At 45.1% G+C, this 17,993-nt stretch overlaps 2 protein-coding genes across 9 annotated transcripts; one reads left to right on the top strand and one right to left on the bottom strand.

Moving 5' to 3' along the window:
• Positions 1–307: 307 nt before the first annotated feature.
• On the top strand, positions 308–6,601 carry endog (endonuclease G). 8 transcript variants are annotated; one of them, XR_012949945.1, is made up of 8 exons: positions 311–538; positions 1,127–1,320; positions 2,545–2,686; positions 2,770–2,879; positions 2,952–3,033; positions 3,950–4,165; positions 4,884–5,012; positions 5,735–5,873. XR_012949945.1 is itself a non-coding variant. In XM_076082560.1 (7 exons), exons 1-7 carry the CDS (start codon positions 347–349, stop codon positions 4,941–4,943), a joined length of 996 nt encoding a protein of 331 aa, XP_075938675.1. In that variant the 5' UTR covers positions 311–346; the 3' UTR covers positions 4,944–5,832. The 8 variants fall into 8 exon arrangements, 6 of the variants coding, with proteins under 6 accessions (XP_075938675.1, XP_075938677.1, XP_075938678.1 ...); XR_012949944.1 differs by having other exon boundaries at positions 308–538; positions 3,950–4,794; positions 4,884–5,832; XM_076082560.1 differs by having other exon boundaries at positions 4,884–5,832.
• LOC142939286 (transcription termination factor 1-like) lies at positions 6,372–16,299 on the bottom strand. Its single transcript, XM_076082558.1, has 11 exons — positions 16,220–16,299; positions 14,972–15,573; positions 12,683–12,807; positions 11,530–11,715; positions 9,629–9,707; positions 9,382–9,506; positions 8,896–9,091; positions 8,552–8,644; positions 8,091–8,156; positions 7,873–7,958; positions 6,372–6,991 (listed from the first exon to the last, which is right to left on the bottom strand). Exons 2-11 carry the CDS (start codon positions 15,535–15,537, stop codon positions 6,789–6,791), a joined length of 1,725 nt encoding a protein of 574 aa, XP_075938673.1. The 5' UTR covers positions 15,538–15,573; positions 16,220–16,299; the 3' UTR covers positions 6,372–6,788.
• Positions 16,300–17,993: the final 1,694 nt, after the last annotated feature.

The raw sequence follows: 17,993 nt of genomic DNA, 5'->3' as shown, positions 1-17,993 counted from the left end.
TACTACAGACTAAGTATTGTTTTAACTACAGACTAAGTATTGTCTTTACTACAGACTAAGTATTGTTTTAACTACAGACTAAGTATTGCTTTTACTTCCGACTATGTATTGTTTTAACGACAGACTAAGTATATGTTTACTACAGACTAAGTATCTTTTTTACAACAGACTAAGTATATTTTTACTACAGACTCAGTTTGAAGCTTGTAAATAGAAGAAGTTCATGTTTCAATAAATACATTATTTTATAATAAAAAAAAGAGAAGGAAATAGGTTTACCGGAAGTAGGTTACGTCAAGTCCTGACGTCATCAGACCGCGTCCCTAGCAGATGATATTCTGGCAGCATGAAACGGTGGTTTCGGACCGGAGCGACCTTGTTGGTTGGAGCGGGAATCGGAGCTTCAGCGATCCGCCTGCTGAGCCTCAGCGGCCGGGTTGAGGAGGAGGAGAAACACGGTCCTCATCCGGGTCATCCAGGTCTTTTGAGCCGAGTCCCGGTGGTCCCGGTACCGAGAGTCCAGGCCTCCGAGCTAACGGTGTGTGTGTGTTTGTGTGTGTATTATATTATATAATATTATATGTTATAACACATGTGGAACATATCAGATGAGGTTTCTATTCAAAAGAAGCTCAAATGAAGAAGTGAAGTAAAGTTTGTTTCTGTGATTGTTAGTTTAAAAAAGAGAAACAATGACATCATTCAAAAAACTTTATATTATATTTATTTTTGAAGTTTCCTCAGATTTTAAATGGAACACAAGTGAGAAGTGATGTTCACAGTAAACAATATGAATAATAATGCTATAACTTCAGACAGTGATGTACATGTTCACTCACACGCAGTATTTACACACATGACTACACACATGTAGTCATGTGTTTAGGGTTAGGGTTTACTGTGTTTACCTTGTACACACGCGTGTACAAGGAAGTGATGTCATGTGTATCGTCTTCTATTGTTGATGATAATCATTTAATGTAAAAACTGAATATATGATCGTCTGCTTTGATGAAACTTTATTCAGTGTGAACAAATGAACACTGAAGCTTTCTATCTCGACTTGTTAGGGTTAGGGTTAACCCTACCCTACCCTACCCTAACACACCTGTTGTGTGTTGACCAGGTGAGTCCAGGTGGGTCAGGAGCCGTGATGAAGTACGGCTTTCCCTCATTGGCCAACATCAAAACCAGAGAGTCCTACGTCACCTCGTACGACCCCCGCACACGCACTGCATCCTGGGTAATAGAGAGGCTAAACCCCGCCTCCCTGAGCGGCTCATCAGACAGGAAGTACTGCAACTTCAAAGAGGACGACAGGTGAGACAGAAATAAACAGGAAGACGGGTGAAAGTAATGTGTTGCGTTTTCTCTCTTCAGCAAATACCCCGGTGAGCTTTTCTATCAAGTATGACACGAGAGCCTCGGCCGGTCTGCTGTAGGTCTCTCGTCTTTAGTAGACCATCTAGTCTCACCAGGATACTGCCGCCTCCCGCCGGTTAGGGGTCCGGTTAACGTAGGTTCACTTCGCCGAGTCGAGTAGACGATTGAACTACTCTGAGGCAGGTCGTACCTGTGGGTGGACTTCCCCACTCTGAACAGCCTTGTTGTTTTATCTTATATCGTTTTAATGTCTATCACCAGTCTCAGGTTTATAGGAAGAATACACACTCACCTTCACGTCACAGGAAGAAGCCCCGTCTTAGAGCTGTGTCAGCGGGGGGGGGGGGGGTTCACTAGGAGCACAAAATGTACTCAGGTTGGATTTCTCTATATCCCTTGAGTGGGCATATCAGAGGAGTTTTATTTCCTCTACAGGTTTATACAACAAGCAAGCAGATGTATTTATGTGATGTACCGCCGAAGGTTACGCTATAATAATGCTATTTGTCCGTTAAGGTGCGATATATGTTATGTGTTGAGATTTATGCTATTATGTCATGTCACGTTTAAAACCCCTTGTGTTGTCCTCCCGATTGCCATACACCTGTTGTCCTCTGGGGTCAAAAATGACCCCGCCTGGTTTGACTGTTATTTAAAGCATACAGTATAAATTATCACCCACCTCTGTGTTTCAACTCATTACCTGACATATAAAACATGTCAACATTCATTTCTGCAACATTTAAAGATTATAATGCTAAATGTTCCGTTAAGGAGTGCTAAAATGCTACGTGTCTCTGTGAAGAGAGAAAATAAGTCTAGTTGTCTCTGTGAAGAGCGCAGGCCGAGAGAGAATGTGACGGAGTCTTCGGTATTTATGTGTTCTGTTCGTCTACTTGTCATAGATGCTTATGTCCTAGTTTGGGCTTACCGCTTCCGATAGCTAGTCTACTGTCATACCGTTATTATTATTATTATTATAATAGCATGTTTATGTGGTTAGGATGTGCATCCTTTGAGTCATCTGTTCAAGCTGTGGTGCAGAATGTCAAAGTGAGCAAGTGCACAGCCCTATGATAGCCCTAGCATATTTGCACATTTTCATACATGTTTACATTATTTTATGGTTTACACAACAAATGAGACCCCCCCCCCCCCCAGCGTGCACATTTTCCACAGGTCGACCAACGCAGACTTTAGGGGGAGTGGCTTCGACAGAGGTCACCTGGCAGCTGCAGCCAATCACAAGTGGAGTCAGAAAGCGATGGAAGACACTTTCTACCTGAGCAACGTGGCCCCACAGGTGAACACACACACACACGCACAGTCAGTGTGTGTGTCTCTGTGTGTGTACAACACTATCTGATCTGATGATGTCACACACAGAACCCTCACCTGAACCAGAAAACCTGGAACAATCTGGAGAAACTGTGTCGCTCTCTCACCAAACGTTACCTCAACGTCTACGTCTGCACCGGACCGCTCTACCTGCCCAGGTAACCGCTTCTTCTTCTGTGGTGTGGGAGGGGCTACAGGACGACATCACCAAGTGTGTGTGTGTGTTTCAGGCAGGAGGCTGATGGGAAACTCTACGTCAGATATCAAGTTTTAGGACGAAACCACGTCGCCGTGCCAACGCATTTCTTCAAGGTGAGTCTGACTGTCTGATGATGATTGTTTATTGTTTCTGGTTTTGAGATCTTGCGAGTCCTTTAACATGTTGTCCATTAGATTGTTCGTAGAATCCAGAATCATTTCAATGAAACATTTGAAGCTCTTCTGTTCCGACCGGCTCGGGAGTCGCAACATAAGGAGGGACACAACACCAAGTTAGGTTAAACACAACCAAGCTGCCAGTTCATTTACAGGACACAAGTAAACTAGTGTGCAAATCCCACTGCAGACCAGGCCCTAACCCAGGCAGATGAGAGGGAGGGAGCGAGGGCGGAGCAAGGAGGCGCTTATATAGGTAACCCACGTCTTCATCCAGGTGCCCTCAATCACTCGTTAGATAGATAGATAGATGTATACTTTATTCATCCCCAGGGGGAAATTTGTTTGTAGCAGCAGCAAACAAAGTTACAGAGTAAACATAAAAAGATGAAAGATGCTCAATATATACAATACAATAAGATAACAGAGCAGAATATAATAAAATTTGAATAAAATGTAAAGAAAATAAAAAATGCACAGTATGTACAATAAGATAGAATGGTATAAGTTAACCATCTAGGTAAAAAAACCAGTAGTGCAAGGATCACCAACAGCAAACAACAACAGTGTAGCATTGTTATAGTCTTGTGTTTGATTTGGCAAGAGGTGATTTATTATAAAGTCTTATAGCAGAGGGCAGGAATGTTCTCCTGTATCTGTCCTCGTGACAGCGGAGCTGGATCAGTCTGTTGGAGAAAGTGCTCCGCTGTCCCTGCAGGAGGTGGTGGAGAGGGTGGTCTGGGTTATCCAATATGGATAATAGTTTCTTCAGTGTCCTCCTCTCCACCACCTCTTCCAGATAGTCTTGTTTACAACCAATGATGGAGCCGGCCTTCTTAACAAGTTTGTTCAGTCTGTTGGTGTCTCCGGCTCCAATGTTGCTCCCCCAGCAGACTACTGCGAAGTACAGTGCACTGGCCACAACAGACTGGTAGAACATCTCCAGCATCTTGCTGCACACGCTGAAGGATCGAAGTTTCCTCAAGAAAAAGAGTCGACTCGTCCCCTTCTTGTACACAGCGTTGATGTTGGTCTTCCAGTTCAGTCTGCTGTCGATGGAGACACCCAGGTACTTGTACTCCTCCACCATGTCCACATCCTCTCCCTGAACTTTCACCGGTTGTGGAGCCGTCGTCTTCATCCTGAAGTCGACCACCATCTCTCTGGTCTTGGCCACGTTCAGACGCAGGTGATTTCTACCGGCCCACTCCACAAAGTCATCCACTACTGCCCTGTACTCCTCCTCCCGTCCGTCCCTTATACACCCGATCACCGCAGAGTCATCAGAGAACTTCTGCAGATGGCATGACCCTGAGTTGTACTGGAAGTCAGTGGTGTACAAGGTGAATAGGAAGGGAGACAGAACAGTTCCCTGTGGGGCTCCAATATCACTGACCACCCCTTCAGACAGCACACAGCCCAGTCGGACAAACTGTGGTCTGCCTGTGAGGTAGTCAGTGATCCAGGAGACGGTGGACGCGTTAACCCCCACCACCTGCAGCTTCTCACTCAGCAACACTGGTTGGATGGTGTTGAATGCACTGGAGAAATCAAAGAAAGTGATTCTCACAGAGCCACCGGTTCATCCAGGTGCGACTGAGCTCGTTGCAGCAGGTAGATGATGGCATCGTCCACCCCCACATGAGGCTGGTATGCAAATTGCAGAGGGTCCAGTGAGGATTTCACCTGCGGACGGAGGTGGGCCAAGACCAGCCTCTCCAGCACCTTCATCACATGAGATGTGAGGGCAACTGAGGCCATTGATGGTGTCGTCTTTTTTGGTACAGGAACCAGGCACGACGTCTTCCACAGTACCGGGACTTCCTCCTGCTTCAGGCTCAGGTTGAAGAGGTGTTGCAGGACAACAGACAGCTGGCTGGCGCAGGTCTTCAGGACCCTGGGGCTGATGCCATCAGGTCCAGCAGCCTTGCCTTGGTGGAGTCTCTCCAGCTGTCTCCTAACCTGGCCAGTCGTCACAGAGAGGGGGGGGAGGGTGGAAGAGCCCTTTGATGTTGAGGGCTCTGTGTTCATGCAGCTCACCAGGGGGGACAGAGGGGACAGAGGGGGAGGTGTTTGGGAGTGTTAGGGAGCTGCACCTAGAACTCAAAAGACACAGAATACACACACTCATCCAAGCACAAACATTCACAGCAGGACATAGAACCATACGTAACACTCCCTTCCTTAAGATGACAGCCATAAGGGTGTCATCCAAAAACATGCTGTTTTAAGTATTGAACCTCCGGCTGCATCTGGACTCTTCCCGTGGGGTCGACATGACAAGCACGCTGCTCAATCAACCTTACAATGTCACCATTGTGGGAACCAGAAACAACCAGTAATACTCCACTCACTGTCAACAGAACAAACAGAAGAAACCCTCTTACGCATGAGGATACCAACCTCCCAGTAAATGTGGCATGAGTAGTACCACTCTCATCCTTCGGCAACACTGCTGCCATACACTTGGCCAAAGTGTATGGCAGCATACATACAGCATGACTGGTAACCAAAAGTTACCGAGGTCTAGTTACAGAAACACTTCAAGATAACAAGACTTTAGATGATGATGGTAATGACAATAATGATGATGAAGGTGTTGACCTGTCAGCTGATTGGTTCTCCTGTTTCTCCTCAGGTGCTGATCCTGGAGCAGGGAGATGGTAAAGGGGTGGAGCTTCGGTCGTACGTTTTACCCAACGAACCAATAGATGAGCAGGTTCCTCTGGAGCGTTTCCTGGTTCCCATAGAAACCATCGAGAGAGCCTCAGGACTCCATTTTGTGCCGAACATCATGAAGAGAACCAGCAGCCTGCAGGCCATCATGGCCAGATGACCACTACCCACAATGCTCCTCTTCAGATGGACTCCACTACCCACAATGCTCCTCTTCAGATGACCTCCACTACCCACAATGCACCTCTTCAGATGGACTTCATGGCCATGTAGTTGTGTGACGATGAACTCATGTGACGTTTGTATGAATCTGAATGTTTGTGTAAAATATTTATTATTTCAAATAAATTCTGATTAGATTATAAATTAATTTATTAAAGAAATGAATTTATTAAAAGAAATGAATTTATTAAATATCTAAACCTGTTTCTTTAGACACTTAATGGCTTTAATGTTGTCTGTAAATTAATAAATTAATTAAAACATCTTTGACGTTAAATTCTCCAGATGATCATTAAAACTCTAGTTTTACATATTTTTATGCTCATAAATCGTTTTTTTTTAAAGTTCTATGTAAATGAAATAAACTTAGACTTGAATTTGTCAAAAAATCTTTAATTACAACATTAAAGACATAAAATATCAGAAACAGCCTGAAAATCAATCATTAGGATCTTCAAAATAAAATCCCACTGATCCGATCAGAATGTGTCTCCATTGGTCAGCTGTGATGTCACTTCCTGCTCTGTAAATACACACTAAAAACTAAACGTCCTTTCTGACAGAATTAATTGTTTTTAAGCAGCAATAATAAAGCAAAATAACAGTTTGTCTGTTTGTTGTCATAGTTCATCTCTGCTCTCAGAGTTAATGTGACATCCTTCACTAAATACACACGGACACACTTTATATTCTTAGTTGGAATATATATATATTTGACACAAATTAACATTTGATGGTGAACTGTGAGGATTAAATATTTAGTCCCACTCTGACAGAAAGTGATATCACTACAGCTATCTGCGTCCCGATTGGCCGGCTGTCAGCTGACTGTTGTCCAACTCGGTGAAGTCGTCGTCTTCATCGTGTGAGGAGATGACGTCGGACAGAAGGAAGTGTCTCTCCTCCTGCGTCTCCTCCTGCTTCTTCTGTCGGCCGAGTCTCCTCAGCTTCTCCTCCAGGAGAGGAGCCACCTTCAGCTGCAAGAAGTCGATGACCTCTGGACAACAGGAAGTGATGTCACAGGTTACGTCTTTAATGTTTATATTCATGAACGGGACGCTGTGTACTTTATGAAGTACATTATACACTAAGATAAAGCACCCCTAGTGCTGACATAAGGTATCGCAGTGCTGACACACACCGTCGCAGCGCTGCCATATAAAGTATCGCAGCGCTGACATATAAAGTATCGCAGTGCTGACACGTACACCCTCGCAGCGCTGACATAAAGTATCGCAGCGCTGACATAAAGTCGCAGTGCTGATACAAAGTATCGCAGTGCTGACACAAAGTATCGCAGTGCTGACATATAAAGTATCGCAGTGCTGACATATAAAGTATCGCAGTGCTGACACATAAAGTATCGTAGTGCTGACACATAAAGTATCGCAGTGCTGACACAAAGTATCGCAGTGCTGACATATAAAGTATCGTAGTGCTGACATATAAAGTATCGCAGTGCTGACATACAAAGTATCGCAGTGCTGACATACAAAGTATCGCAGTGCTGACATATAAAGTATCGTAGTGCTGACATATAAAGTATCGCAGTGCTGACACAAAGTATCGCAGTGCTGACATATAAAGTATCGTAGTGCTGACATATAAAGTATCGCAGTGCTGACATATAAAGTATCGCAGTGCTGACATACAAAGTATCGCAGTGCTGACATACAAAGTATCGCAGTGCTGACATATAAAGTATCGCAGTGCTGACATACAAAGTATCGCAGTGCTGACATATAAAGTATCGCAGTGCTGACATACAAAGTATCGCAGTGCTGACATACAAAGTATCGCAGTGCTGACATATAAAGTATCGCAGTGCTGACATATAAAGTATCGCAGTGCTGACATATAAAGTATTGCAGTACTGACCTCCGTAGGATAAACTGGTCCAGTTGGGCACTCTGGAAACTTTCAGGCTGTGGAAACTCTTCTGAACACACACAGGAGTCACTTTCCTGAAACACAAGAACACACTTAGTAGAATAGTAATACTACATAAACACAAGTATTACTGCTACTAATGTTACTGGTTTAACTCTTTATTTTCTCTTTTATCTCTTGATCCATCAGCTGACGTTTGACCTCACCCGACAGTCTGAGCGACCTCGTCCCAGTCGATTTCTGCTGCGTCATCCACACGCATGTTGTACAGCCTAAAACACATTATTGTTGTTGATTCAGAACAAACTGGGAAAATATTTTCTTTGTTTAACTTAATTATTAATTTAAGTTGTTAGATAAGTTTCAAAAGTGAAAAACTATTTTTGAATGAGCTAAACATTAAGTGATACTTAACCTGTGATGTTCTGCTGCTCACACTGACACCAGAGTGATGATAATGGATTGTTTATTATAAAATATTAAGGGATGAATACACTTAAAGCTAATAACATTTAAAGATGACCCCTGACTTTTCACCTGAATTGAAAAGAATCGAGGGTTGATTAGGGGTTATATCCTGTTGGTCTTTCAAAAGAAAACATGTGGACAGGAAACAGCAGCTGTTGGTTGAGTTTAGTTTGAAAGGATGTGTGTTATGAGATCTTACGTGTTGATGAGCTGGATTCTAGCCTCGACTCCTTCAGGTCCTTTGTTGAAGGTGCTCACACCTGAAGCCAGTTTAACCTTCAGGAAGGAGAACCTGAAACACAAACATTATACATCAGACCTGAAACACAAACATTATACATCAAGCCTGAAGATCTAAAGACCTGAAGACCTGGACCTGAAACTCAGGTGTCATACCAGCACTGTGGCATCACAACTATTTGTATCTGCAAGTTTCGGTGTTGCACTTGAACCTCCTCATGTGTCTGGTTCCATGTGATCCAGATTACCGGTCCAGTACGCTAAAGTAGAAGTATCAGTACCAGACCCAGCAGGTGTACTGACCACTTGATACGACACTGGGTCCAGGATCTGGTCCCGACCTTGTGACTGATCTCCTTCCAGGGCAGGTTGTTACACAGCTGCTTCATGGTCAGACCAGGATCTGCAGAATTCTGACGGACCAGAATCTTAAGGTGATCTTTTATAGCCTGCTTCAATCTGGACCCCTCATCTGTACTCCAGGGACCGTGATTTGCAGCTGGACGGACACACACACACACACACACACATACAGGTAAAACACAAAGGTAACACACACACGCATAGGTTACACACACACACAGGTAACACGTTCTACGACAGTTTTCTGCACGTTAAAATGTGATCAGTGTTAGTATCACATTATGATTTTAGTGGTGGGCGGGACTAAACTGTATTTTCCATGCTGATCACTGATCAATACATCACACCTGTTAGAGCTGCAGTGAACTCATGAATGAAAATGTGTTCTAACAGAACCTGACAGAACCTCAGGAGTCGGGTGTTTACCGATGTTGGCGAAGCGTTTTTCTAAAGAGAACACGCTGCGGTTTATCGTCTCAGAGATCCTCCTCCAGTCGTTACCATGGAGGGTCTGTAACTTCATCAGAGAATGCACCTCCTCCTCTGAGAACCTGAGTGAGGACACCCACAGGTAGAACATCAACACACAGAGAACATCAACCCTCCGTGTCTCTATGTTCTGGCTGGAGAACACACGTATAGATACAGATTTAGGTTTCATTTAACCTCTGACCTTCCCATGTAGTTCCTGTCGTCAAAAATCTTCTTGGCTCTCATGTAGACCTGTTGACACGAACGAGGAATTCCCTCAGCTGTGGAGACAGACAGGCAGGGAGAGAGACGGGCAGGGAGAGAGACGAGCAGGGAGAGAGACGGGCAGGGAGAGAGACAGGCAGGGAGAGAGACGGGCAGGGAGAGAGACGGGCAGGGAGAGAGACGGACAGGGAGAGAGACGGGCAGGGAGACAGACAGACAGGCAGGGAGACAGACGGGCAGGGAGACAGACGGGCAGGGAGACAGACGGGCAGGGAGACAGACGGGCAGGGAGACAGACGGGCAGGGAGACAGACGGGCAGGGAGACAGACAGGCAGGGAGACAGACAGGCAGAGAGACGGGCAGGGAGAGAGACGGGCAGGGAGAGAGACAGGCAGGGAGAGAGACAGACAGGGAGAGAGACAGGCAGGGAGAGAGACAGGCAGGGAGAGAGACAGGCAGGGAGAGAGACAGGCAGGGAGAGAGACAGGCAGGGAGAGAGACAGACAGGGAGAGAGACGGGCAGGGAGACAGACGGGCAGGGAGACAGACGGGCAGGGAGAGAGACAGACAGGCAGAGAGACGGGCAGGGAGAGAGACGGGCAGGGAGAGAGACGGGCAGGGAGACAGACGGGCAGGGATAGAGACAGACAGGCAGAGAGACGGGCAGGGATAGAGACAGACAGGCAGAGAGACGGGCAGGGAGAGAGACGGGCAGGGAGAGAGATGGGCAGGGAGAGAGACAGGCAGGGAGAGAGACAGGCAGGGAGAGAGAAAGACAGGCAGGGAGACAGACAGGCAGGGAGACAGGCAGGCAGGGAGACAGACAGGCAGAGAGAGAGACAGGCAGAGAGAGAGACAGGCAGAGAGAGAGACAGACAGGCAGGGAGACAGACAGGCAGGGAGACAGACAGACAGGCAGGGAGACAGACGGGCAGAGAGAGAGACAGGCAGGCAGGGAGACAGACAGGCAGGGAGACAGACAGACAGGCAGGGAGACAGACAGGCAGGCAGGGAGACAGACAGGCAGAGAGAGAGACAGGCAGAGAGAGAGACAGGCAGGCAGGGAGACAGACAGGCAGAGAGACAGACAGGCAGAGAGACAGACAGACAGAGAGAGAGACAGACAGCGAGAGAGACAGACAGAGAGAGAGACAGACGTGCAGAGAGAGAGACAGGCAGAGAGAGAGACAGACGGGCAGGCAGGGAGACAGACGGGCAGGCAGGGAGACAGACGGGCAGAGAGAGAGACAGACGGACAGGCAGGGAGACAGACGGGCAGGCAGGGAGACAGACGGGCAGGCAGGGAGACAGACGGGCAGAGAGAGAGACAGACGGGCAGAGAGAGAGACAGACGGGCAGGGAGACAGACGGACAGGCAGGGAGACAGACGGACAGGCAGGGAGACAGACGGGCAGAGAGAGAGACAGACGGGCAGAGAGAGAGACAGACGGGCAGGGAGACAGACAGACAGGCAGGGAGACAGACAGACAGGCAGGGAGACAGACAGACAGGCAGGGAGACAGACGGGCAGAGAGACAGACGGGCAGAGAGACAGACGGGCAGGGAGAGAGACAGACAGGCAGGGAGAGAGACAGACAGGCAGGTAGACAGACAGGCAGAGAGAGAGACAGACAGGCAGGGAGACAGACAGGCAGGGAGACAGACAGACAGGCAGAGAGACGGGGGAGGCAGAAAGTTCAATAAAGGAGTAAAATATTACCGCAAAGACTACAGTACAGCAAAGACTACAGTACCGCAAATACTACAGTACCGCAAATACTACAGTACTACAACACTGCAGTATCAGGAGGACCATCATGATGAAGATGTTTCTGTATTTGTTTACAGGGTGACCAGGTTTGTGTTTGTTTACGTACCGATCCTCTTCAGGAAGTGATGTCGTACTCTAAGCTTCTTGATCTCCACCTCCTGCTCTTTGTACCGCTCAGGAAACAGAAGCTGATTGGCCGAGGTGATGCCCGTCAGAGCCAAGAAGTCTGCCACATTCTCTCTGATTTTCCGATTCTCCTGCTGAGTGCACCGCCCCAAACGCAGAGACACACCTGGAGGGAGAAGAACAGGTGAACTTTCCGTATGTGAAGTATTACTATCATGATATTTGGTGTTTTTGCCGAATTATTAACTTGCTGTCTGAAATACTTTCTGTATTTGTACCTTACTTTTTGTAGTATTAATACCTTGTTGTGAAAAGTATTTGAAGCTCTGCAGGTCATGTTTAGCAGTTTGAAGTGTTTGCTATATTAGTACATAATTGTTTGAAGTATTTGCCGTATAGGCCCCTTGTTATTTAGACTATTTGAAACGCTGCAGATGGTATCTGCATAGTTTTAAGTGTTTGCTATGTTAGTACCTTGTTGTTTGCAGTATTAGTATCTTGCTCTACAAATTGTATCTCAGTAGTTTTAAGTGTTTGCCATACAGAAGAATTCTGTCAAATTGATCACTGAACGGATAATTATATGTTTATAGATTTCTTTATTGCTCATGCAGATGACCATCTAACTGACATTCATATATGAATAATATAAAGTCATTTAATAACTATTTCATTGTATCGCTGTATGCAGATTAACTCTTTTGCTGGGGCTCCTCCATGACCAGGCATTATCAATTTACTCGACGAGGGCGGAGTCAACCACAGGGAGTTTCCCGTGGACCATTTGTCTTCCATTCAGAGAAAATTACTTTCTTTTCCCCGTCATGATTTCAATGTGCAAGCAGCACCAGCCGGTAGCTAGCCGGAGAGAAGAAGGGTTACCGCGAGGCAAAGTATTATGGGAGAAAAGTGAAAAACAAAAAATGATTCACGTTATCCTAAAGTTGTTTTAAAATGCTTTCCATTGGTTCTTATGTAGACCCAAAATAACCACTGTAAGAGAACTGGATTCCTATAAGCACATTTTGTAACCAGCATTCATAAAGGAATGATAGTCTCAAGCTTTTTGATCCATATAAGCAGTTGATCACTTGAACCGTGATCACTATGAATGTTCTCCACCATACTAGTACCTTGCTGTTTAAACTCTTTGAAGCGATGTAGGTCGTATCTCAGCAGTTTCTTGATCTGATCGACTGATTTCTTCTTGATGTCTGGAACAAACTCCTGCAGCTCCTTCAACAACGCCCAGTCCACCCTGACAACACAGGTAGTACACTGTTTATCATGCACATGTACCAGAATAATACTCTACTCTGAATTTATTAACACAGGCTTTGCCTTCTTTTTAAAATCTTTATATCTTTTATAGCATACCATTCATCTCACGGTACAAATTTTTCAAACAAAAAAAACGGTATGACTGTATCAATACATGATTCCTCTCTGAACGTCACAACCGTATCTCACGTCTCAGTACGTCACGACTGCATCTCTAAACGCCACGACTGCACCTCTAAACGCCACGACTGCACCTCTAAATGCCACGACTGCATCTCACGAACGTATCTCGCAACGCTACGAACGTATCTCGCAACGCTACGAACGTATCTCGCAACGTTACGAACGTATCTCGCAAAGCTACGAACGTATCTCGCAACGCTACGAACGTATCTCGCAAAGCTACGAACGTATCTCGCAACGCTACGAACGTATCTCGCAACTTTACGAACGTATCTCCCAATGTCACGATTGCTTCTCGCCTTACGACTGTATTTCACGTTGCGACCGTATCTCACAACATTACGACTTTCTTATGTTCGGACTATAATGTTACAACTTTAACTTACAATGTTACAACTGTATCTCACCTCACAACTATAACATTACAACGTTAAGAATGTATGTTACACAGTTCCTCACAGCACTACCACTGTATCTTATTTTAGCCCTGTAATGATACTTTGTCTTACAATGCTATGAATGCATCGTACAAACTTCCGACTGCGTCTCACAAACTTCCGACTGCGTCTCACAAACTTACCACTGTGTCTCACAAACTTACGACTGCGTCTCATAAACGTACCACTGTCTCTCACAAACTTACCACTGTCTCTCACAAACGTACGACTGCGTCTCACAAACTTACCACTGTGTCTCACAAACTTACCACTGTGTCTCACAAACTTACGACTGCGTCTCATAAACGTACCACTGTCTCTCACAAACTTACCACTGTCTCTCACAAACTTACCACTGTGTCTCACAAACTTACGACTGCGTCTCATAAACGTACCACTGTCTCTCACAAACTTACCACTGTCTCTCACAAACTTACCACTGTCTCTCACAAACTTACCACTGTCTCTCACAAACTTACCACTGTCTCTCACAAACTTACCACTGTCTCTCACAAACTTACGACTGCGTCTCATAAACGTACCACTGTCTCTCACAAACTTACCACTGTCTCTCACAAACGTACCACTGTCTCTCACAAACTTACCACTGTCTCTCACAAACTTACCACTGTGTCTCACAAACTTACGACTGCGTCTCATAAACGTACCACTGTCTCTCACAAACTTACCACTGTCTCTCACAAACTTACCACTGTCTCTCACAAACTTACCACTGTGTCTCACAAACTTACCACTGTCTCTCACAAACTTACGACTGCGTCTCACAAACTTACGACTGCGTCTCATAAACGTACCACTGTGTCTCACAAACTTACCACTGTGTCTCACAAACTTACCACTGTCTCTCACAAACTTACCACTGTCTCTCACAAACTTACCACTGTGTCTCACAAACTTACCACTGTCTCTCACAAACTTACCACTGTCTCTCACAAACTTACCACTGTCTCTCACAAACTTACCACTGTGTCTCACAAACTTACCACTGTCTCTCACAAACGTACCACTGTCTCTCACAAACTTACCACTGTCTCTCACAAACTTACCACTGTCTCTCACAAACTTACCACTGTGTCTCACAAACTTACCACTGTCTCTCACAAACTTACCACTGTCTCTCACAAACTTACCACTGTCTCTCACAAACTTACCACTGTGTCTCACAAACTTACCAGTGTCTCACAAACTTACGACTGCGTCTCACAAACTTACGACTGTCTCTCACAAACGTACCACTGTGTCTCACAAACTTACGACTGCGTCTCATAAACTTACCACTGTGTCTCACAAACTTACCACTGTCTCTCACAAACTTACCACTGTCTCTCAGAAACTTACCACTGTCTCTCACAAACTTACCACTGTGTCTCACAAACTTACCAGTGTCTCACAAACTTACGACTGCGTCTCACAAACTTACCACTGTGTCTCACAACATTATTTGACACCAGCTTTTCTTTTCTTTTTTGTGAAATAATAAAAAAGAGAAGAGGAACTCACTGCTCTTCCACTACAGCTGCTCTTGTTACTGGACTCTTCTTTGCTCCTCTTCCTCCTCTCCTCTGCTGTTTTCTCTTCTTCTTCTCTCCTACAATTTCTCCTTCCTTTAACATTACCTCCACCACACTCCCATCTTTCTTTTTCTTCATTCTGGTGTTGTTATGGTCTGTTGTTAACGTGGATACTCCTTCAATCAGCCCGGTCTTGTGTTTTTTCTTCTTCTTCTTCTTTTCTGTCTCACTGGTTTCTACGGTGACCGGCGTCTCCTCCACCACTTCCTGTTTCTCTTTTTTCTTCTTCTTCTTCTGGCTGCTTGTATCTACATCAGCAGCAGAGGGAGGAAGACTGACTTTCGCTATCTCTTTTTTCTCCTTCTTCTTCTTCTTCTGGCTGCTTGTATCTACATGAGCAGCAGAGGGAGGAAGACTGACCTCCTCTTCCTCCCTTTTCTTCATCTTCTTCTTCTCTACTCTCTCAGGTGTATCGATATCCACAGGTAAAGGACATTCTTCCACTTCTGACCTCTTCCTCTTCTGATGGAAGGGAGAACCTGCTGTAGGATTCATGGCAGGAGGAGGTGAAGGAGCTGCTTGTTGTTGAAGCTGTAAAACAAGAAACCAAATGAAACAGCGTTGAGCTTTAACGGTTCTCGTCTCCGAGATGTTCCATGAAGGAACAGACGGTTCTACATATTCTATGTAACGTGATGGTAGATCCATGTTTATCTCTATGTAACCACAGCAACTAGAACAATGAAACAGAATAACATCTCAACAAGGACACACTGGGAATCGAACCTGTGACCTTAAGATTCAATCAGTGCAGTGAGAACAACACATGGGTTCTACACAGGAAGATTCACCTGGGGATTACATTTAATAAACATTTAAAGATACCGATCAGGTTTGTCTCACTTATCGATCAGTAGATGTTGTTTATCTTGTTCATCTGTGCTTTCTTTGTTCCTTTGTTGTCTACGTAATCAGATGACGTATTAACCGACTCATTTTCCTTTGATCCGGATGTTATTGGTTGTTTGCTCTCTGCACGTGATGTTTTTAATAATTTAAGAGACTCAGAGAACAACAACAGCTGCTGGTCCGTGAACACAACGCACGAGCAGTGGAACCAGTATGTCTGAACACCAGTTAGTGTGTAACACCGGGTCTCCAGACTCAGACCTCAGTCCGGGTCCGGGTCTGAAATGTAACATATAATATATATAATAATATTATTTGAATCACTCACCGTCTCAAACGTTCCTCTGCGAGTACACGCGGGCGGAAGGCGGCACGCTGCTTGTTTGCTTCCTGTTTCCTATCAGCGCATGCGCAGTGAGTCTCAAAGAGCAGGCGGTGAGGAGGTCTCACTCTGACTGAGTTTCCTGATCCTTTCTGTCATGTAACGTTGTATAAACCTCTCATTGTTAATTTCTTTGACTCTGTTTATTGGAACTCATTTCTGTCTTTGTGCTGCTGCAACAACCATAAAGGTACATTTTACTTATGAGTACTTTTACTTTGATTTAGCTACTAGAACTTCTGTACTTTCATTAAAGTAAAGTTTCTCTTTTATTCTTCATGCACATAAAAGTTTGTTTTCATGAAAAATTAAACTCTGACACATTGTTCCAGTAAATGAAAGTAATTCATGTTTATATGAGTTTACATTCTGTTCATTCATGAATCTGATGTTTAAATATCAGTAAAATGTTACAAGATGTCTTCAGATGTTACACTTTAACAACTCTACAGGACAGAGGGGTTATGGTTAGACAACACAGGGGCCCAGGACCTGGTTCAGGTGTGCACCTGGTTCAGGTGTGGACCTGGTTCAGGTTCAGGTCTAGGTGATCTCTGTAATGAGTAATGTTCAATGTATTTCCTCCAAACATTAGTAAAGATGATTAAAACATCATAAAGTCTGCGTTTTGTTATGTCCATGTTTACCAGATAAAGGTCTTAATGTGTAATGATGTCAACTCACAAACACATGAACTCTAAAACCACTGAGAGGCCATCATAGGAGCCCAGACGGCTGGTCTCAGGTCAGACCTTCAGGGTCTGGAATCAGTTCAGAGTCTTCAAGGTTTCCACATCAACACAGTCTGGATTCTGATTTCAGTCTGAATCCTGCAGAAGACCAGATCCCTGTTCTGTCCCACAGTCTGATATGTAGGAACAGAACTTGTAGTCTTTGAAGAGCACTAGAAGCTCAGTGGGGCTCTGATGGACTCTCTCAGACTCCTAATCACTGATGGTTTTGAGGATGGTGGATGTTGATGTGGTCCTCAGAGGGCATCGGCAGCAGTGAGGCTCTCTGTTCGTCCATCCTCCTGGACTGAACCCTCTGAATCAAGCTGAACAAATCCTGCTGACCTTCAGGAACCGGACCGACCACATCATCCAGATCAGGAAGGGAGCACCTCTGGTCCTCCATCCTGTCAGACTAGAGACAGACACAGTGAGACGGGAAGACACGGTGAGACGGGAAGACAAGCCAGTGAAATGCCCGGAATATATAGGGAGGTGGGTACATATACATAGAAATATTCACAAAGTTCTCGGTTCGGTTCAGTACGATACAGTGGTGCCACTGTTCGGTACGTTTTCAATGCAGCAAAAAAGCAGAAAAGCCAAATCCTCTCTGAGTTGATTCTCTGTTTGGGCTTTTGTTTTCTTTTACAAAGCAGGAATGATGGTCTGGAGAACTGGGCTGGTGAAGGAGTAGTGTCACGGGGCTCAATAGCATTATGCATGTTGGTGCAGCCTGGTTTATCACTAGAGGAGGGATATCTACTATCTATATATATCTATCTGATATATATACACATATATATATATATATATATATATATATAGTATTGCCATAGGACATGCTGGTACCTGGTAGTGGATGAGCATGTAGTAAAAGTCCGGACTGGGCGAGGTGGGCTGCTCGGGGCTGCAGGCTCCACAGGGAGAGGCTGGTCCTGGGTCAGGCAACAGACTAAGGCTGGCTCTCTGGTCCTCCAGTCTCTGAG

The sequence above is a fragment of the Anarhichas minor genome, unplaced genomic scaffold (assembly GCF_050575085.1).
Source record: "Anarhichas minor isolate MPS153535 unplaced genomic scaffold, ASM5057508v1 ptg000095l, whole genome shotgun sequence".
NCBI lineage: Eukaryota > Metazoa > Chordata > Actinopteri > Perciformes > Anarhichadidae > Anarhichas > Anarhichas minor.
This window is presented reverse-complemented; position numbering and strand designations above follow the sequence as displayed.